The following is a 24,121-nucleotide window of genomic DNA, read 5'->3' as shown; positions in this document are numbered from 1 at the left end:
TGTATATCTATAATTATGTTGCTTTTGGTGGCAAGGAACACCATATAGATATTTCCTCTCTCCAATTATTTATGGAGAATTTATCACCGTTACAAGGAGTCAGTATATTTATAACTATACTGCTTTTGGTAGTAGGGATCACCATATAAATATTTATGGGTAATCTATTTACTAACATTAATGTAATACATTAATATAATAAATATATTAATGTAATAAGTATAAGGAAAAATTTTAAACAATAGGAAAATTTATTAAAATTTAGTTGTCAAAATAATAGTGAGATTGTTATTATCGTTTGTTATTCATAAATGCAAGTTAATTCATCATTGTTATTTAAGGAAAATTATATTACCTAGAATCACTGGTTGGTGGTCTGTAAGGGACAAACTTTCACTGACCAGATACCTCTGGATCTTTAGCGGTTAAGCTATTTCGTTACATCCAAAGAAAATGAGTTTTTAACCAAATATCTAGATCTTGAACACTTAACCTATTTGATTACATCCAAAGAAGATAAACTCTTAACCAAACAAAACGAAAAAAAATCTTACAATCTCATGACTTTTAGTGCAAAGATCACCACACAAATATTTTTGGATAGTCCACTTAATAACATTGGAAACTAATAAATACATGTCAAATGAAGAAAAATCTTACTGCCTCATGGATATCATTCTTTCTTAAAGCCTTTTGGGTCTCACGGTTTCATAAACAATGCAAGAAATTGCCAGTTCAAGAGATCAAATAATCAAATATTTATTAACGGTTGACATTATTTTTTTCCTTCCTTGAAATATTTCTAATGACGTAGTCAATTACCATCACTTGCACCATCCCTGGCTCTGCTATTCACAAAAGCAGATCTCCAGTAGGCCATAATGTTTACAAGAAACGTGTAAATGTCTTACCTAATGGTGGTATCAAATCAGCAGGGTGTGATAGCTATCTTCCACATGATCAGCATGGAAGAACTGATTCACTTTACCGGCTTAATTATTAAGATAGATAGGATATGAATACGAGTCATAATCTTTTACCTTGATCGGAGATTATAACAACCATTTTTCTTCTGTAAATCATCTTCCTTAGCAAAACAATAAACCCTTCCCCGATTTGAGAAGTTTCCTTCTTGTCTGCAATAACCACAAATACGCATCGTAAGAAATTATTATTTCAGCACTGTCTACTTAATGCTAACATGAGCATATTTGAAACTGCTATTTCATTTTCCACTCATCACTTATAAGGAATAACAGATATATGCAGAACATAAAATGAGGGTTAAATCAATTAGGTATGGTGATAAGTCCTCAATTTCAATGATGGTCATGGAATTTAGTCCTAAATTTTTTCGCATTTTATAGGACTAAAGCTTGACAGTGTTTATGAAAGCTTGGCTAAGCTATGTTGAACCAGTGTAGAATTAAGTTGATCAGAATTCATTTGTAAAGCCATGAATTTTGTAAGTATCCATGACTGGGGAGTGAGATCTATTCATAAATGATTAAAAACAGTTGGTAACTTTGCAAGAGAGGGCAAGATTTTCAATGATGCTGTGAGAAAGTGAACTCTCTTCATACATGATTTGGTTGGACATATTTGCCACTCGCGACAGCAATAAATCTATTTTCATCAGGGATGATTCGTAAAGGTACATGGGTTTATTTTTATTCTTTGCTTTGTTTTCCTCACGTGTGGAAAACATTAAAAATAAATAATTTTGTGATAGGATTATAATATTGAGTTTACAAATATGGCCACATACCAGGACGGAAGGCCTTCAACATTGACAATTATGAATCTCATTGTAAGTTTTACTACCATGCTGACATGAATAACATAATGGGTCAATAAAGAACCGGAATTGGAAGATTGTTGGGTTCTTTCTTTGCTTTGTTTTCCTCACGTGTGGAAAACATTGAAAATAAATCATTTTGTGATAGGATTAAAATATTGAGTTTACAAATATGGCCACATACCAGGAAGGAGGGCCTTCAACATTGACAATTATGAATCTCCTTGTAAGTTTTACTGCCATGCTGACATGAATAACATAATGGGTCAATAAAGAACCGGAATTGGAAGATTGTTGGGTTCTTGATTGCTTTGGGAGGTAATGGCCATGGGTTGATTCTAGTAAATTGTATACTAGTCAACATTACAGATTTCCTTGCTGATGGCATTTATTACTAAGCAACACGTACATGGAAACCAAAGTAGGCTCACGCCTTGGAAATCTCTGTACTTGCATGTAAAATTCTCTGCATGCAGGAGACAATGACTATAAAGTATCCTTTTGACAAATATGTTATTTCATTATTAATGGCAATTTAATTAAGGGAAAAAGGGAAAGTTTCCAGGAGAAGAGTTTGACTGATATATATGCAAAATATGGGTTGCCGAATCAAGCAATTTAATATGAGTCGTCTACAGTGCGATTTTTTGGAAGTTTTTCTAGTGGATTTTTCCAGTTTAATTTCTCTAAAATCTGGCAGGAATTCATTGAAATCACAAGCTTGATGGGTAACCCCTGCACAATAAAAGTGCCCTAGGAATTTTTCAGGGTGCTGAATCCATATATACAGTCAAAAAATTAGTTTAAATAACACAAATAAAGATTTCAAATAAAACTTTTCTGCTGGATTCCAGCACTAGAAACTCCAAAAAGTCGCTCTAAAGACAACTTCAATTTAATATTTTGGGTTGACTCAGGAAAATTTACGTTATCCGAACCTAGCCTATGGGAAACTAGGGAACCTTACTACTATAAAAAGGCCCAAAATTCTCCTGTTTACACAATTTTATTTTCCATTTTTCTCTAGATTGTAATCAGTTGAAACTATTGCACAGTATATTTTAGCTTTTGCATTTTGAGGGAGGACTTACTCTCTTTGAGTGCCTCTTTTCAAATATTGAGACTTACATTACAAAATTACAAGGTATCTCGTTTAAGACTCGGACTTCTTTTGCTCATTTCAAACTTGGTTTTACCAAGTCTTCATTGCAGAAGGGAATCACCCTACATAATTGCTGCAGTGGAATTTTTCATAGCGTACTACAACAATCTCTTGTGTGCTATGAAATCGGATTCGTCCCCCAGACCCTACGTGTCCCGAATCCGGCGAATTGGACACGATTCAGGCGGATTTGTGTCCAAAAATCAGGACACGTCATGTCCGATTGGGACACTTCGAATCCGGAACGTGTCCCGATCAAGACATTTCGAATCCAAAACGTGTCCTTATCAGGACAATTCGAATCTAGAAATCAAGAACCTACGTGGTGTTATAAAGGCGTATTTCCCCATTCTATTTGCACATTCACTTGTTTAGTTTGTTGTGGGTTTGCTGTTGGTGTCTGGGAACAAGGAGCAAAGGGTGTGGGAGCATTTTCAAGGAGATTCAAGCAACTAGAGCTTGTAAGATTTGATGATGGTGATACTATAGAGGGGTCATCCTCCACACCAGCAGATGCAGAGATGACTTTGGATATAGAGGAGGAGCATGCAATAGAGGAGAGCAGTGGTGACCATGATGATGAGGACAATGATGCTGGTTTTGATGATGATTATGAGGGTTGATGACTCATGAGTCATGAGCTACCTACTGCCTTGAGGCTTGTGTACTTGTAGTTGTAGTTGTTTTGTATTTGCTATTTCTATTTGCCATTGGCATTGGCATGTAAACAGTAACACATTTTAATTTTGATGACTTAATGAGAAAACTACAATATCTTTATCTTACTTTCTTGCCTTTCTCCTATTGGATCATTGATGAATTGAATATGTATTATAAATTTATAATTTATCATTTATCATTTATGTCACAATTGTATTTGTAATTTTGTATGCATAACGTTACTTTGTAAAACTTACATCTAGATGAAGATCTATGTTTGAATCAATGAATTTGTATCATGAATGAGTATTTGTGTAAGAAATATCTAATTTTTAATATATATATATATATATATATATATAAAATAAAGTAATATATAAAGTATCCTAATGTGTCCTGTTCTGGGGGGTCAACGTGTCCGTATCTGACACTCAAATCCCCGTATTTGTCGAATTCCGAATCCCCGTGTTAGGTGACTTAGCTTACGTGGGAGATATTTAGGATATTCTACTACATATTTTTGTGGTTTTGGGTGGTGTTATGCATGGCGTTTTTAGGCAATGATCTTAATAATTATTGATTTTATGGAAGTTATCACTTCTTGTACTAAAGTCCAACCATTGGATTGTATTTTGCGTGAAGTCCTTGAAGGGCATTGGGTTTCCTGCTTAGACTTGGATGGGCATTAGTTGGGTGTTTGTTGTTGATACATATCTAAAGGTTGAAAAAATAATTGTAACAATCAAGCAAAATAAGCCTTTCACCCATCTTAATAGAAATTGATGCTTAAACATGTCGTAAGTGGTAAGGAGTAAAAAATCACCTAAAGGGGTTTATAATGAGAGCAATTTCCTATATAAGAAGGAAAATACTCCTTTTTTGTTCTCCTGCTTGAATGGAGGAATTATCATATTTTAATGGATTTTTATTTAGAGATTATGGGGATCCTTTACTACCTTATTTTGCTATCCCGATTGGAGGCTTTTGACCCTGCATCTTCAAGAATTTGGTCTACGAGATTGATCACCTCCTCCTTCATGTCAATAAAATGAACGAAATAAACAAAGACTATAATGACAGTAATATAAACAAAGACTACAGTGACAGTGTGTGGACATTGATGTATGGAAACTCATATGACAGTAATATACCTGGTAGTGTCTCCTATGCTTATTGGGTTGTGATGCATGTCCCTTGTATAATGTTACTTGCAGATATAAAGGCAGAGGGTTTTATGAATGACAAATTGTTCATCGTTCAGTTCACAAATGAAGTTGTGAACTGACTTGGATTGGTTCTAAGAGGCCTGATGTAATCTTTGTACTTTAGTTGAACAATAGATGAATATCTAATAGAAGAAGAATCTAGTTAGGTTTTCCCCTTAGTGGGGTTTTGCTCTGGTCTCTAACGTAAATCACGGTGTCTCTATTTGTGCATGCTTTTCTTTTGTTGTTTTTTATTGTTCTATTGCATTATTGTTCTTTCTACATAATTACTAATGATGTTAAAATGTTATGGGGTGAATGTGATATATAAATGATGAAAACAAGTTTAATGCAATTATCTATAGCAAAGAACAATATAGCCCTAAGAAAAATTAATAGTAAAGTTATGAATATACAACACCAAAATTTCAAAATTTCAAGTACATCACAAAAATATATTGAACATTTCAATGCTTTTAAGGACTAACTCTCTCGTCACACTACCCTTGTACTATTTTTGAATCCAACATAAGTTTCATAGAATTTTGTCCGCGAAATCTTCTTAAAAATATGATTGATTTTCTTATTTGAAAGATTAGGCAAAATTTCTAGTTCTGCTACTAATGTTTGTATATAGACTTGGTGCTCATAATTCTATCGTGTTTACAGATTAATAGATAAAGAATAATGACTTGATCACTTTTGCAATAAAACATATGACAGTACAACCATATCTATTATGTTGTACAATTGTGTACAAGTATTAAGTTATAGTTCAAAAACTCTTTATTTACCCTCTTGAAGAAAATAGCTTGAAATCAAGACTTCAAATTGAATTGAAAATTAAATACATTTGGGCCAAACCCGTATAAAACTAATTTCATTATTGAACTAGTAGTTTCTAATAATTTTGTTGAAATTTGATGACCAAAATGTTTTTTTTCCTGCAATCCCAAGTTCCAACCCGGTTTTAATTTCGCCTTATCACTCCCATTCAGTTAAATGCCCTTTCCCATAAACATACATTCAACATACAAAATTATGGAAATGAAATTTTCAGATTAAAACACATGGGACTGTCAACACATGCTGAAAATAAATATGGACATAACCAGACCAGTAACACACATAAAAATATACACAAATTTTTTGTCAATTTAGACCCAGGCAAAACCTCTTCAATCTTCTTTGGGGAAAACCTGTTAGAGAGCTCTTCAAATTTATTTATCTTTCAAGTTCAGGAAAAATACATTTGCAGACAAAACAAAACAGCGAAATACAACTTATATCTTCAGCCCAAAACTCCTTGAAAATTGTGCCCACTTTGCCTCGATTTTCGTGCCCACTTGAAGTTGAAAATATGTACTGTACGAATATGACTGTATGGACTATACTGTACGGAATGTATGGATTTTTGTACCACTGTACGAATTTATTTTATTTTATTTATTTTTTCAAAAACTTCTCTCGAACGGTGAGCAGCTCAGCATTCAATGTTGTTCATACTGTACCTTCTGCTGTCTTCTATGCCTTGATTTCCATGCCCAACTTTGCCTAGAAATCACTCCTTCAACTTGCTGCAACAAATTTCTCCTTCAAAACTTTTCTCTAGCTCTCAACCTCCTTTCTCCAATCTGCTCATGAAGAATGAATGCAGTCTCTCTTTTCTTTTCCCCCTTTTGTTTCCCTAAATGACTTTTGGGCAACCCTAAGATCTAATGGCTCAGGTTCATTTAGAACAAGGGATGAGAATAAATGTGCATTTAATTCTCACTTTCTATTTTTTAACTCACCCATTAAATAAAGTACCCACATTGTACTTTATGACTAAAGTCATTTTTCACTTTATAATTTAGTATTGACTTTACCACTTATAAAGTCACTTTCACTTTATAAAGTCACACTTAGGAAAAGAATTATTTTGGACACTTTTCCCTAGGTAGAGACTAACCCATGGGAAACCACTTGTCCAAGGTACATTAAAAATCAACAAATTTGTCGCGTACACACACACAATTCTTGATGACATCATTCAGGCTAAGTTTGGTATACATCATTTGTGCCTCGAGATTACTTTCAGATTGGTCAACTTGCTCCATAAGTGACGATTTCTAGGTGACTCAACTTCTAGGTAATAACATTATTGATTCCTAGCACATTTCCCTAAAAGGAGATTACTTTTCTTTTGTAGTCTTCTCCCCTAGACGATGACAATGTTGGCTCTATGAGACTTCCTTGTTCGTCTAGTCTGTTGCCATTTCCATGGATCGACTTTCCCCCTTCAGATCTCTTGACCTACCTAGTCACCTCCTACCCTCCAAAGAAGATCTAAACAAGGTGACAAGAGAGAATATGTATAGTCAATACATACAAGTAACCAAGATTGATCCTCCCAATGACCTTATCCTTAAGATGGTTTTTTATTTTGTGCATTTCATGCAACTAGGTGTCCTTATTATCAAATCTAAATATAGTTGAATATAATTGAATGCATAATCTTAGGATTCCTTTAGACTAGTTCATAATTTGTTCTCATCGACTTTAGGTTGAGAGTGGCCAAAACCTTTGAAGGTATAAGAAGATCTATCAAGTTTGTTGCCTATAGGGCACTAAATCAAAAGATCATCTTATCTTTTGGTACTTGGTGTATCATGAGAATAGTGGAAAATTCCATTTCCTCTATAGAGGGTTAGGGGATCTCTTACTACTTTATGTAGGTACCCAAACCAAGTATTACAAAAGTCAAACACATAAAGAAACCAAGGAAACTTGAAAGATTTCTTTGTATTGAGTGAATAGTGAGAAAGCAAAAACATTCTTATATAAATTACAATGGAGTTAAGTCAATCCACTTTATGAAGGTGGAAAAGACCAAAATACACACTAAAGTGAAATATGACATAAAAAACATAAAATAAACCAATCCCAATTGAGTTTATCAATGCCAAGTCTAGTACCTAATTGACCATTATTAAGCTAATATTTAATTTAATACCCTCCCTTAATGGTCAATCTACTAACTACAATAAGCTTATCTAAAAAATTTACATATGTTTTAGAACCCAACGCCTTGGTAAGAATGTTTGTAGTTTGATCCTTTGTAGGACAATACTACAACACAATAGATCCACCTTCTACAAGTTTTCTGATGAAGTGGTAGTGCACATCAACATGTTTGGTATGCTCGTGGAAGACTAGAATTCTTGGAAAGTTTCATCACCCTATGGTTGTCACATAGCGGAAGTGTTGGCTTTGTTTGCCACATTTGCATATCTGAAAACATCCTCCTGAGACAAACTATCTTGTATGCTTCTTTCACTATTCCTTGATATTCTGCTTCTATTGATGAAAGGGCTATTGGATGTTGCTTCTTGCTAGTCCATGTGACTAAACCCATGCCAAGGCTGAAAACATATCTAGAAGTGTATTTTCGATCATCAACAAAACTTGCCCAATTTGAATTTGTATACCCACACAACCTAGGGTCTTTGCTTCTATTATACAGAATGCCAAAATCAAGTGTACCTTTCACATATCTCAACACTTGCTTCACTATTCTCAAATGCTCTACCTTTAATAGTCATATAACTAGAAATGAATCTCATAAAAAAACTCAAATTAGGTATAGTGGCTATAAGATGTATCAAGCTACCCATTAGTTACATGTATATTGACTCATTAACTATCTTGGATTCATTTTTGGCTGAGAATTTCAACCAATTCTCTATAAGTATAGACAAGATTATGCAATTTTTCATTATGAACTTGTCCAACAAACTCTTGGCATATTTTGTTTGTGATACAAAAATGTTACTCTCTATCTTCCAAACTTCTACACTTAGACAATAGTGTAGGAAGCCAAGATTTCATGTCAAAACCTTTTCTCATAGTAGATTGATATGTTATATTTCCTTTTCCTCACTACCTGTAATAAAGGTATCATCTATCTAAATGACTAGAAGGATGATATTATTACCAACTCTTTTGACATCCATGTTGGAATTTGAAGGACTCCAATGGAATCCTTGTTCATAAAAATACTTGTCAATCTTTATGTACCATGTCCTAGGTGCTTGTTTTAGACCATATAGAGCCTTCTTTACTTTGCAAGCTAGATGCTCCTCCTTTGATACTTGAAAACCCTACAGTTGATACATGTAGACTTCTTCCTACAAATATCCATTAAGGAAGGAACATTTCATGTCCATCAGATGGACCTTCTAGCTAAACTGTGTTTCCATGGCTAGAACAAGTTGGATGGTGCTCATCATTGATGTAGGAGCAAACATATCCTCATAGTCAATGCCCTCTCACCAACTTGATGATGATCCATTTGAAGAAGACAAAAGGAGACTTGATGGAGGAGTCTTTGACCAATAAACAAATTGACTTTGACCCAAATAAATAATCCTAAAGCCTACAATGGAGGTTTGACCTATGACAATTGACCCAAGCATGAAACCCATGCTTTAATAATTCAATTCAATTTAATAATAAATTTCTTTTTACTTTCTTTTGACAAATATATTACATTTTGACTCGTACAATTTATGAAGTCCAAACCTAGTTACATTCTTCAACACTCCCTCTTAACTAGGGAGGTATTCATATTTACATATAATTAAAGAGGTACATGGAAGATCTCAAAACACATAATATATGAAGAAGTTTAGGCATTGCAATGCCATGGACTAGATTCTTGACCAGGGAAATCTATCCATTGGTCTCTCAACAATTTAGGCATGTAATGCTACAGACTAGATTCCTGACCAAGGAAATCTATCTGGGTGGGACTAAGATGGAATCAAGCTTTCAGCCTCTCAAGTACCATCAGGCTTGCTAACCATTAACCTAGAGATCCAGATGTGTGTTAGTGCTCAATGACCAATGCCACCTTTCCAGCTTCGGGACCTAGACATCAACACAAAGTGTCAGCTAGATGTCTTCCCAGGCAATGCTTCACTCACAAAGTGTTATGCATTAGAAATTCATAACTAAAATACCCATATACATATATGATTCAAATAATTAAATAAATAAACACGAATTATTAATTAATAAAATTATTCAGTGGATTTAATTAATATTGAAGGGACATCATTTCCAAAAGACATGTCTCTATTTTGGCATGGTCAGTCAACTCCTATATAAGGAGAACCACCATAACCATGTACTCATCATTCATATTACAATTAATAGAAATATTATGTTACATTTTAAGGTATCTGTGATTTGAAAGCTTGAGCGTACAGTTACCAGAATCATATTCGTACCAGTGGTATCAAAGCGGTGATCCTCTCGCTGGGAAAACACCACCATGTCGCCCTACCAGCCTCTCGTTTGTAGTTTTCATACCTCCCCACTGCGTTATCCCTCATGCCCCATCATCATTACACATCCGTCTATTGCGACTAAAACATTTTGGCTTCACTGCTAGCAAACATTCGCTGCATAACCCGTCCCCAATCTTGGCCGTCTTCCTGTCTCTGTCTGCACTGTAGCCAATCTCTATCTGTTCTCCCGTCCATCCGTGACCATTCGTCGATTGTTGCTTTCCGCGGTAACCAATCCCAACCATCTATCCTTCCGCTCTAGGTTGCTCACGACCCCGTGCTCCCTTATTGTCGTCGCTGTCTTTTCCTCAGAATTCGCCCTCCTATCCACTGCCATCCTTTAGCTGCATTGTCAGCGTGACCGCAGGTGACACCTCCCCAAATCAGAAAAATCAACAAGTAACATTGTCGGGTCAATGGGTGTGGTCACCCAGTCAAGAATTGGTCGGTCAATTAGAATAGTACGGGTCCATAACATAGTTATAATAATTATATTATAAAATTAATATAAATTATTTAATTAATTAAATTATTAATATATATATATATATATATAAAAATTGGGTCTACTAGGAAGAAGAAGTCCAAAATGGGAAGCAACAATAACAATGACGAAATGAAAAAAATTCAAGAGGACATCAACAAGTTAAATAAGCGCCTTGATAATGTCGAGAAGTCAGTTAGTAAACAGGACCAAATGGTCGATGATATTTTATATTGAAAAAACATGATGAGGTAGCATTTTGGGAAGACTAAACCATCCTCAGCCACACAAAGTCCCTAGACCCCAGAAGACGAAAATTCTCCAAACCCTGGATTTTTGAGGCACGAGCAACCGCGAATACCACAACTACACTTCGAAGGAAGCCAATATTACACCAAGTCCCCCGAAAGAAACCATCTTAAAATTAAAAACGAATTACCTAAGTATGACGGTAAGGACCATAAGGGTGCCATCGTATGGGTAAATAAGATGGACTCCATTTTTTTAGCAAACCCACCACTTGGCGAGCACGAAAAGGTTATGACTGCATCCAACTACCTAGAAGCAGAAGTGTATGATTGGTTCTTGTGGTGGTCTTCTAAATGTGCAGCTTGCTCATTCAATTGGCAAATTTTTAAAAACGCCCTGCTAAAAGGGAACGATGAGTGAATACACCCACGAATGGGAAGTATTAGCAGTAAGGCAAAGGGGATTTTCAGATGAAGAGCTATTAAAAATGTATTTTTGTGGCCTTAAAGATTACATTCGGGAAGAATTAAAATTGTATAAACCCAAAACCATTGAAGAGGCCAGACACGCAACCATAATTATTGAATGAAAGTATAAACTCCATAAAGCACCATATACTAGTAATGAAAAATCAAATAGCTACCCCAAGGGGAATTCAAGTAAACCATCATTAGAAAACACTGGTAAATATGTTCCACCTCCAATACGCAATGGAGGAAAACAACAGTCTAATGTCGAAAGAAAAAGAGATAGCAAGTGTTGGACATGCAGAGACAAGTATTTCTCAGGACACAAATGCACAATGCAAAAACTTTACAACTACGAAGCAGAACAAGAAGAAGAATCTTTAGAAGACAACTCCGACGAAGAGAACAATGAGGAAAATGAAAACCCTAATCCAGAATCAGAAGAGGATATGCCACGAATTTCTCTGGCAATCATCACAAGGATAGCTCAACCATAGACACTAAAGCTGAAAAGCCATATCAAGAAGCAAAACGTTATCGTTCTAATAGACTCAGGGAGTATGCACAACTTTGTAGATGTCAATGTTGCAAAAAGACTAAACATTTTTGCTTACCCTGTAGCAGATTTGAAGGTTATGGTGGCTGATGGGAAACAAATAGATGGAGTGGGAAAGTGCCATAAAGTCAAAATGCTACTGAACAAATACGAAATGGAGTCCAGTTTTTATGTAGTCCCCCTAGGAGGAGTAGACGTCGTTTTAGGGATACAATGGTTGCAAACACTAGGCACATATTCAACAAATCACCAAAAGAAGTTCATTGAATTCAAAATAGATGGGAGGAAGTATAAATTGTTTGGGTTCCAAGCTCCACCTACTCAAGTCATCTACTCAATAGATGAAAAAACTTATTCGCAAGGGAGCCCCAACATTTGTTGCACAATGTTAGCAGTTGGAGTTATTATCGATAGAAGGGATTCACCAACCAACAAAAATTTCATCCTTGATCCAAAAGTATGAGAAAGTTTTTTAAGATCTGTCAATGGAATTACCCCCGAAAGGAAAATTGAACACATCATTGAGGTCAAACCAGACTCGACACTAGTAAACATTAAACCATATCGTTACCCCCATCATCACAAAAAAGAAATAGAACGATTGATACAAGACCTGTTAAAGGAGTTGATACACTACACCCATAGTATTGGTCAGGAAGAAATATGGATCCTTTTGATTATGTATAGATTACAGAGGGTTAAAAAAATCACTATTAAACATAAGTTTTTGATCTCATTCATTGATGGGATGCTAGATGAGCTACACGGTGCAGAATACTTCTCAAAATTAGATCTAAGATCAGGTTACTACCAAATACGAGTAAGATTAGAAGACGTCGAAAAAGACAGCATTCAGAACTCACTATGAGTTCAAGGTTATGCCATTTGGATTAACAAATGTGCCAGCCACCTTCCAAGCTACCATGAATGAACTTTTCCACCCATACTTGCGGAAGTTTGTGTTAGTCTTTTTTGACGATATCCTTGTTTACAGTAAGACATGGAAGGAACACCTCAAGCATCTGTAGGAAGTACTATCTGTATTAGAGAAGAATCAATTCTACACCAAGTTATCAAAATGTACCTTTGGCCAAAAAGAAGTTGAATAGTTAGGACACGTTATATCCAGGGAGGGAGTCAAAGTGGACCCCAACAAAATTAAAGTAATCAAAGAATGACCCAAACCCAAGAACGTATCCAAGCTAAAGAGGATTTCTAGGTCTAACCGGGTATTACAGAAGATTTATCAAAAACTATGGACATTTGACAACACCCCTAACCAACTTGTTAAATAAGAACGCCTTTCAATGGAATAAGTAAGCAGGCAAATGTTTCAAGAATCTAAAGGAAGTAATGTCAACCACACCGGTACTAGAAACTCCATACTTCTCTAAACTGTTTGTAGTAGAGTGTGATGCGCCAGTATTTGGAATTGGGACCGTATTAATGCAAGATAACCACCCGATAGCATTCGAGCGCAGGAAACTTAGCAAACGGGAGAGTTTGAAATCAACTTACCAAAAGGAGATGCTTTCCCTCATACATGCCTTGACAAAATGGCGACAGTACTTGCTCGGGAGTAAATTCTCAATTCAATCCGACCACAATAGTCTTCAATTCCTACTTCAACAAAAGACATTGTGAACAGAACAACAGAAGTGGATGGAGAAGATGTCAGCTTTCGACCTATAGATATCACACAAGAAAGGGAAGGAAAATGTTGTCGCTGATGCAATCTCACGTAAGGACGAAGACAACACAACATGCACCACCATGGTAGTCTTTCTTGAATGGCTAGATGAAATAAGAGCTGAATATGTGTAATGACCCATTTCGATCTATAAGCAAAAAGGTATTAACATGCATACGATGAATGCATATGATAGCTACATATGCACGCATCACATGCGTTGCACTAGTATACTTATTAGGAAAAATATTTAAATAAATGAAAAGGGACTAAATACCTAAATTATTGAGAAAAGAGATTCGACACTCAAATATACATATTAAATACTTTATACTTACCAAGTTGTTATATAAAATTTACAATTCCAATCCTTCTCATGTAAACATTGATCATTATAGAGTTGAGTTATAAGTTACATTATTGTTAATATATATATATATATATATAGTTAAAGTTTTAAATTAATATAACAAAATTTGATATATATATCTATATATATATATATATTGATTTTATTATTATAAATAAAACTTTATAAAAGTTAAAAATCATTTAAATTTAATCACGTCAATCAAATCAAGCTAAAAACGTACCCTCATCTCCCATTACATATAAAAAGCCTTACCTGTCAAATAAAATTGAATAAAATCTAAATGAGTGCGGTGGAAGAAGGCATGACCACCTGAGAAGAGTACTTAACCCAAGTACACTGAGGCAGAAGGGAGGATTTTTGGGGAGGAAAAGAAGAATCAGAGTGGGAGATTGAATTATAAGTTGGATATCCGAATCGAAATTTCAGAAGTGAGCAATTATTCTTGAGACTTTTGGGCACGGGGGACCAAAATACTCTAATTAAGAAATATTTTGGAGCTAAGTACCAAGGCTATGCTCAACTTGGCTAGGAGGATTTAGTTATTTGGTATCAAAAGTAATTGGAGCTACATCAGCAAGGAATCAACATCAAACTCGGGAACCAAGTATGAAAATGTGAATTAAATTGATGAATTATGAATAGATTGTAATTGTGTAAATTTTGTAGAAATTAATGGCTATTGTAATTGTCAATTCTGTAGAATTTAATGATTCAAATTGTGTTGGTCTTTACAATATGCCAAGATGAGGATTGCGATTCTATGATTAAAAATATCCATCAATATACCAATTTTGAGTGGAAGAATGACATAATATGGCACAAAGGAAGAATTTACCTAACACCAACATCCAAATTTTAGACGAAAATTCTAAAGGAATCACACAATTCTCTTGCATCCAGACATGTTGGTTTTTTCAAAACTTACTACAACATACGACAATCATTCTATTAGAAGGGTATGAGCAAGGAAACCAAAAATATGTTGTGGAATGTGATGTTTGTCAAAGGAATAAAAGTGAAAATATCCCAACCCCCGGGTTACTACACCCATTACACATTCCAAATAAAAAATGGGAGGAGATTTCGATGGACCTCATTGAAGGACTCCCTGCATCTGACGGAAAGGACAAGATATTTGTAGTAGTCAACAAACTCACTAAATATGCCCATTTTATGGCTATAAAAAAACCGACACAACTAAGCAAATTGCGGATATGTTTTGTAAAAACGTATACAAACTACATGGGTTTCCCAAGGTCATAGTAAGTGATAGAGACACAAGGTTTAAAGGTAATTTTTGGAAGGATTTCTGCCAACAAGCAGGAATATCTCTCAACATGAGTTCAACCTATCACCCCCAGATAGATGGTCAAACTAAAGTCGTAAATAAATGCTTGGAAACATATCTTCATTGCTTCATCACCAACAAACAAAATAGATGGACCCAATGGCTACACTTGGCAGAATGGTGGTATAATACCACCTACCACACCTCAACTAAGATGATGCCTTTTCAGGCCTTATATGGTTATGAGCCACCCGGGTGGAAGGACTTTGCACTGCTCAACTCTAAGGTTCCAACAGTAAAAAACCACTTAGAAGAAAGCCAAAGAGTCATTAACTTGTTAAAAGAAAATCTAACTATAGCACGTAATAGAATGAAACAACAAGCCGACCAACATCTCACTGAAAGAGAGTTTGAGGAAGGATATTGGGTCTTTGTTAGACTCCAACCTTATAAGAAATTGTCACTAAAACAACAAGGGAAGAATAAGTTATCACCTAAATATTATGGCCCATATCAAATAATCAAAAAATAAGTAGCGAACTTATGGATTTAAGTTACCAGACAATTGTCGAATCCATAATACCTTCCATGTATCAAGTCTCAAAAAGGTACTAGGGCAAAACAAAATAGCTCAAACAGAGATAATAGAGATCGATGAAGAAATAAGAATCGTCCTAGAACCTGAAGGTATATGTATACTCGCTACCAGGGAGAAGGTATTATGGTCCAAGACGATTAAGGAGCACCTCATCAAATGGAAGAAATTACCAGAGGAAGACTCATCTTGGGAGTCAGAACGTTTTCTTCAACAACACCCAACCTTCCATATGCTTTGAGGACAAAGCATTTTTAAGAGAGAGGCAATGTTATGAATTAAAAATTCATAACTAAAATACCCATATACATATATTATTCAAATAATAAAATAAATAAACACAAATAATTAATTAATAAAATTATTAAGTAGATTTTGTTAATATTGAAGGGACATCATTTCCAAAAGATATGTCTCTATTTTGGCATGGCCAGTCAACTCCTATATAAGGAGAACCGCCATAGCCATGTACTCATCATTCATATTACAATTAACAAAAATATTATGTTACATTTCAATGTATCTGCGATCCGAAAGCTTGAGTGTACAGTTACCAGAATCATATTCGTACCACAAAGCCTTAACACTCCTTGATCCAGCAGATCAAGGGCAACAAATCTCTCCTGATCAAACTAATCGGTAACCAACATGCTATCAAAACCTTCGAGATATTTACCTGTACAAACACAACCCCAATCAATAATATATTTGCACATGTTCATAAACAAATACAAATCTCCAGGATCGTTCTAGATGTTGCTTCTCAACTTAGTAGGACTATCAACTGAATATTTGACAGAAGATTCCTCAATCATACACTTTCCTTTCCTACTTCACGTGCAATAACATATTCTTCAACCGGATCCAACTTTCATTCTTTTAGTAGCACTCCAAAATGCATTCTCAAATTTCCTTCTCTCACTCGTGGCCTTCACTAAAACTTATGGTTGTTAGTCTTGGTCTAGTGCATGACACATCAAGTAGAGAACCATATATGTCACTCCCTCTTAATCAAAGAGGATCTAATCATTCCTATACAAGGAATATTCTCAACCATCCTCTTATCCTAGGGAGATTCCTTTCATTCAAGCTCCCTCTTAACCTAGGGAGATTTAATCCAGGCTCCCTCTTAACTTAGGGATTTCTACTTCTTCTTTACGACATCGGAGAATATTTCATGGCTTCCATCCTTCTTATCAGAGTCATTCATATATCATGCTTATCACATCAAATTTACTTACAATCATCTTCACCATCTTGAAGCAAGTAGTAAGATGGCAAGTGCAACCTACACAACTTAGATAGAAAGTACAACCAAAATTTAGAAGCATGAAGTTAGTCATATCAAAATCTTATAATAACGAAAGCATTAGACTTTACAAACATAATCAGCAAGAGACTATACTTCAATTTCTTGCCTAGGTTTAGTTACAAACCGTAAATCACATCCACAACTCAAAATATTAAACCCACTAGGAATTCAATATTCTTTTAACGATATGACAAGTTCTTTCATATAGCAAACCCTAGAAGCAATTCAAACAAGTAATGTGTCTAACAACTATCTGAATTCATATGTTAGACTCCTCACTAGGATTACATACATATCCCAGATTTCATACATGAGTTTTAGCAATCAAAACTGATCACAACTTAATCAACATCATGACTAGCATCTACTAGGGTTTGATGTGAAACCTAGATTTCCATCTATAAATTCTCAGGAATCACTATATAGATTCATAGATTCCAAATTGTCATATCACACGTACTAGAGAATTTAACTACAACTAGGGTTTGTTGAAGAAAGTGTAACTAGGTTCGATATTTACAAATGTAATTTTGATCTTTGTACTTGTAAAGAAAAAGAATTATTATTTTTGTCATTTATAAAAATGAGTTTCTTTCTCATTGAATAGGTCAAGCACATAGTTAAGTGCTATAGGAAAGTCAAAGAGTCAATGTCATGTAAAGAAGCTCTCCTTGAGCCTATGTTCTATGTATTCGAGTCCATAATAATGTCAAGTAGCCCTCCAAATGACAAGCACAATCCTCTTCATCATGTTGGCCTGCAAATCGAATTAATAACAGTCATGTCGGCTCAAAATTAGGAGACACAACTCTTCACTATCATGTCGGCTTATTATGGAGACATAACGACTATATATACCCAGCTAGGGTCTGCACAAAACAGAGACACAGAAATTCAGAATCTGTGATTTTCGTATGGGGACAAGCCTGAGATCCACATTATAAGAGCACTGTCACATGAAGACTTTTGGATAACACTTAAGAAGTCTGTTTACAAAGATATCTCTACAACTTCATAAAGAAGAAACCTCGGGCTACTCTGTCTTGGTAATCACAGTCCCTATGATCATAGTATCAACCTCCTCTTGTCCTCGGAGACTACTGTCTCGGCCTCCTTACAGTCTCGACCTACTTTGAAGCAACACTACAATGATGACAATCTCAGCATACATATGATGATGATCTTGGTACTAAGAGGACTGCAGTCACATACTCGTAGATGGAGAAACACACTCTTGGCTTACTAACAGTCTCAAACAATGAAGATCTTGATGCAAGGAAGAATCACAATCATTATGTTTGCAATGATAATGATCTCTGTCTCATCATAATTGTGGTCTCTCAGTAACACACTCTCGACATACTTTGTCTCGGTAAATTCAAGATCTCATAGTGACTCATCTCAGCATAGTACCAATTATGATCTCTATATAGATATGGTCTCGACCTTGATGGAAACATAGTCACAAGATTATGATCTCGGTGAAGTTGCAACAATGGTGATGTAGTAGTAATGAATATCTCTATGATGCAGCAATGATGGCCTTAGTGGTGCAGCGATGACGATGATCTTAGCAGTGACAAAGGAGAGAATTGGTGTCTTAGTCTTGGAGTGGCGTAATAGGTCAAGGGTCATGGTCTTGGTATTCGTCAATTGGAATCTCTATAAGAATAATTTTGTGCGGGTTTTCCTCTCAAAGAATGAGAGGTTTTGGCCCTGGAAGAAAGGCAACATCGTGTGTTCTTGTCTCTTTTGTTTTTGATATCTATTTGATGAACTAAGAAAACACACACTAATAATAAGGAAACACTGTACTAATAAGAAAAAGTCAAAAGAGCCTCACAAATAGTTATCATGACAAGAAGAATCTCATTAATCTTCATTAGCCCTAGATTCTTCAACATGGGATTAGAGCTAAGGTGATGAAGTCAAAGAAAGGGAAAAAAAGAGACATTCAAGGCATCAAAGCAAGCTAAAAGATATCAAGATCTACAGTGAAGTATCAAACCCTAGATAGAAGAAGCAGTCTACGACAACAATCTACAGTAGTAAGAACTTTTGTCTTCACAGTTATCATCAAAAGGCCACCAAGACCCTCATCAAGTTGGCCACAAAAGAAAGGTAGCTCGAAGGACCTCAAGAACGAAGATCACATCATCTTGGAAAAAGTCAAAGCCCTAGAATCAGTCCTGATCTACACTACAAAAGAAGGAAAATCATATTGAAGGCAAGAAGGCACTGTCATCTCCAAGGTTATGAAATCAAGCAAGGATAATCTCCTTTCCCTAGAAGAAGACCATCTGAGGAAGCAACAAATCATCCTCGTCAAAAGGGAGCAACCTTCTCTATTGAAAGGCTTTCTCACTTAAAAGAAGATCATCCAAGAAGAAGCCCTCATACATCTTCTTCATCAACATGATCTAGGTGAAGATTTCATCTTCACATGACAAGTAAGTATCTTTTCATTCTATAATCAAGTTTGGTTAAATGATTTCATGATTGCAAGGACATCTATAGGTTGGATGGGTCATCAAGATTCCTTGCATGAAGGAGGATAGTCATAGTCCTCTAAGAAGTTGAAGTCATTAAACATATCAAAAGGTCTCCTCTGAATTTATAGAAAGGGATACTTACGAAAGATCCCCTCACATAGAAATATTGGAGACATCAAAGTAATGTAGATGATAAACTCATTCTCTGAAGATGCAATGAAGAAGGTCACATGAAATCTGATCTACATGAAAGTAAAGGGTATCAAAGGATGTAGGATATCTTCCATCTACAAGACCTAGAAAGGAAGATAACCATAATGCACTAACAGATAATCAAGGTAACAAATATCCATGGGATAAGAAGGTTACCTCATTCGACAACTTATGGTCTCTATGCTAAATAGAGAAAGACAAGTTGATGGCAAAAGTATTGAAGGGTAAAGGACTAAATCATGTGCAGAAAGGAAATGGAATTTTGGTCCTCAAACAAGGCAGAATAGGTATAGCTAAAATTATGGAAGCTCATATCACCGGATAGATGGAGGAAGCTGAAGAAAAGGGCCAAGGAAAGAGGGAGTAACAAATTTTTACTATAATTGGGATAGTATCCCTCACAAAAGGGTCCTATCATAAGCTTCTGTTATAAGATATGTCAATGATAATAAGATGCATCGTGGCCTCATGGAAGAATTAGAAACAAGCGCTCGTGACATCACCTGGGAATCATGAAGGACAAAACCCATGACAGACAAACTTGAGGGATATAGCTCTTGGGAACATCATTGGGCATTGAAGGAAGGGAAAACGTCATCCAGGACAAGGCTCATCATACATCAAGACAAAAAGGAAACATCTGTCAGATAAGGATATACAAGATCCTCAAGATTCTCTGATGGAATCCTCATTGGAGGGTTCACTAATCTAGAGAGGAAGCAAGTGTTTCATCAAGAACTCCAACTTGTGGAATTCATGAATGATGTTATGGTGACATATGAGGAAAAGCAGATCAAGAGGTTGAAGACACTTCAATCAAGGAAGTTGCTCGAAGAAGCCTAGATGACTTAAAGGTAAAATAAGGTATGTATGCTTGTGTTTAATATTATAATGTCATGTCACATGGTTGCAGGTAACATGGATCATTACTTCTATCTTGAGAAGCATGATCAAGAGAAAAAGGATCTCCTCCTCTAAAAGGATGCAAGAAGGCATGAGACACATTAGATGAAATCAACATAATATATCCTCATATGAAGTATGAGGCAGTTGATCACAACTAAGAAACTCTAATTAAAAGCACTTGTGTGGAGAAGGAAGAGATCGTGAGATATGCAACCCTAATGAAGGTAATCAACATCCAAAATACTAAAGAGACTTAACTAGGAAACCTCCCAGAAAGATATGAAGACTCTGATGGAAAAGATGAAGACCCTTGACAATGGATATCTTTGGGAGATGTGTAAACATAAATGCAGGATGTTGATAACTACAAGAAAATGTCATGATGAAGAGCCATCTCGTAAGGTATGACTTGATTTAATATGTTTTGATTTCTTGAAAAATATCTGGATAAGTTCATGCATGGCTACTCAAACAAGAGTTGTAAATATAAGTACAACTAACATTCATGTGGTGGATAGAAGAAGCATGATGAAAAAGTAGCCATATGACGAAGGTTCCAAATATTAAGAAGGTCACTTTCCATGAAGAAAGGAATGATATGATGAACGAAGGAGGAAAGTGATCGATGGTTGTTGCCCTACAAGGAAGAAGCTCAACTGAATTTCATGACATCAAGAAGAGAATCTGATCAAGCAGTTGAGGACCCACGAAGAAAAAGTCGTTGATGTATACAAGAGTCCCTAGCTAAGAGGGAGCTCTAACAAGTTCCTAATTAAAAGGGAGCTTGGGCAAGTTTCTGATTAGAGGAAACTTGGGCATATCTTCTCTAGTTGAGAGGGAGAGATAGACACAACATTCTTGTCTTCACTTTGGAAGAAAGAATGGAGGATTGGGTAATCATCTGGCATCGATGCTCTTTGAGGATGTGTAGGGAATCCAAGACAAGAGTAGGCAAGAGGACCAATATTCTTTGAGGGTTGGGAACCCAAGATAAGAATAGTCCTAGAAGGTCATACTCAATGAACACCCGGGTGGGTATGTACCTTGAGAGAGAATGATGAAGGTATCTATAGTCATTGGTCTCGCCAACAATGTGCTCTGATATGATGAGAGATAGGGCTGTCAGTCAAGGCGTTGCTGTGGAAACAATGTTGTTTACTATGATGCTATACAAATGGGTTAACAATCTAATTCTTCTTATGAGAAATTCTTCAAATTGAGAATGACCAAGTACCATTATAAATACCTCCCCAGTTAAGAGGGAGTGTTGAAGAAAGTGTAACTAGGTTCGATATTTACAAACGTAATTTTGATCTTTGTACTTGTAAAGAAAAAGAATTATATTTTTGTCATTTATAAAAATGAGTTTCTTGCTCATTGAATAGGTCAAGCACATAGTTAAGTGCTATAGGAAAGTCAAAGAGTCAATTTCATGTAAAAAAGCTCTCGTTGAGCCTATGTTCTATGTATTTGAGTCCATAACAATGTCAAGTAGCCCTCCAAATGACAAGCACAATCCTCTTCATCATGTTGGCCTGAAAATCGAATTAATAACAGTCATGTCGGCTCAAAATTAGGAGACAACTCTTCACTATCATGTCGGCTTATTATGGAGACATAATGACTATATATTGTTAAAGAGAGAATCCATACAGGCTGGCGGAGTGTTATGCTTAGTGGAAAAACCTGTGAACCATTTATGAAACCAACGTTTCGGACTAGCTAGGTGAGTCCATCATCAGGGCAATGAGATCTGCGCAAAAGAGAGACACAAAAATTCGGACTCTGTGATTTTCGTATGGGGACAAGCCTGAGATCCGCATTACAAGAGGATTGTCACAGGAAGACTTTTGGATAACACTTAAGAAGTCTGTTTACAAAGATATCTTTGCAACTTCAAAAGAAGAAACCTTAGGCTACTCTGTCTCGGTAATCACAGTCCCAGTGATCATAGTATCAACTTCCTCTCATCCTAGGAGACTACTGTCTCGACCTCCTTATAGTCTCGATCTACTCTGAAGCAGCACTACAATGATGACAATCTCGGCATACATATGATGATGATCTCGGTACTAAGAGGAACACAGTCACATACTCGTAGATGGAGAAACACACTCTCGGCTTACTAATAGTCTCGAACAATGAAGATCTTGATGCAAGGAAGGATCACAATCATTATGTTTGCAATGATAATGATCTTTGTCTCAGCATCACTGTGATCTCACAATAACACTCTCTCGACATACTCTGTCTCGGTATATTCAAGATCTCATAGTGACTCATCTCAGCATAGTACCAATTATGATCTTTGTATAGATATGGTCTCGACCTTGATGGAAACATAGTCACAAGATTATGATCTCGGTGAAGTTGCAGCAATGGTGGTGTAGCAGTAATGAAGATCTCTATGATGCAGCAATGATGGCCTCAGTGGTGCAACAATGACGATGATCTCAACAGTGACAAAGGAGAGGATTGGTTTCTTGGTCTTGGAGTGGCGTAATAGGTCAAGGGTCATGGTCTTAGTATTCGTCAATTGGAATCTCTATAAGAATAATTTTGTGTGGGTTTTCCTCTCAAAGAATGAGAGGTTTTGGCCCTGAAAGAAAGCCAATATCGTGTGCTCCTGTCTCTTTTGTTTTTGATAGCTATTTGATGAACTAAGAAAACACACTCTAATAATAAGGAAAGATTATACTAATAAGAAAACGTCAAAAGAGCCTCACAAATAGTTATCATGACAAGAAGAATCTCATTAATCTTCATTAGCCCTAGATTCTTCAACAAGGTTTAAGCTGCAAAACCCTTGATTAAACAACATCATTTTAGAATATCAAACTCAAACAAGGGCTTAGATTAAACCCTAAGACTTATGACCAACAACAATTATGTCAACACACTTATCTAGGAATTCATGATCATGCATGGGCACATCATATGTTAGGCAATATTAACATATTAGACATATATCGACCTAGACCAAGCTAGAGATTCAACCAACGGACATATACCTAGGGTTTCATTCCTAGGACATTACATAACAAGGGCTTTGCTTATAGACCCAACCAAACCCTAAAGATCTAGGGTTTCATAACAAAGCAAACCCTACATTACCAAAACCACTAAAGGTTCGGGATTTTAGACAACATCATTCAACCCTAACAAGTTAGGTTTTTATGACCATACTAAAAACCCAAACATGACATCATCAACAAAAACTTCAAATAGCATTTCCCAATAACCCTAAGCAGGCTAGGGTTTCATACATTAACATTAGCATACCCTTAAGTTAGGGTTTTTCCAGAGAACCAGTTTAGGGTTCTATAAAATCAATTAAG

General features: G+C 35.8%; 1 protein-coding gene across 1 annotated transcript in view; it reads right to left on the bottom strand.

Annotated features, from left to right (window-relative positions):
* Window positions 1–937: 937 nt before the first annotated feature.
* The window catches only part of LOC149237646 (uncharacterized), a 368,823-nt gene continuing 345,639 nt past the window's right edge, over window positions 938–24,121 (bottom strand). Inside the window, exon 3 of the mRNA XM_089372731.1 lies at window positions 938–1,136. Within this exon, the coding sequence (XP_089228857.1) occupies window positions 1,027–1,136 (110 nt within the window). The 3' untranslated portion in view covers window positions 938–1,026. The remainder of the gene's footprint in view (window positions 1,137–24,121) is intronic.

Source organism: Pinus tabuliformis, chromosome 8, assembly GCF_031772625.1.
Source record: "Pinus tabuliformis cultivar Carrire ecotype Pingquan chromosome 8, CPIR1, whole genome shotgun sequence".
NCBI classification, from domain to species: domain Eukaryota; kingdom Viridiplantae; phylum Streptophyta; class Pinopsida; order Pinales; family Pinaceae; genus Pinus; species Pinus tabuliformis.
The sequence above is the reverse complement of the archived record's forward strand: the minus strand, read 5'-3'. Positions and strand labels throughout refer to the sequence as shown.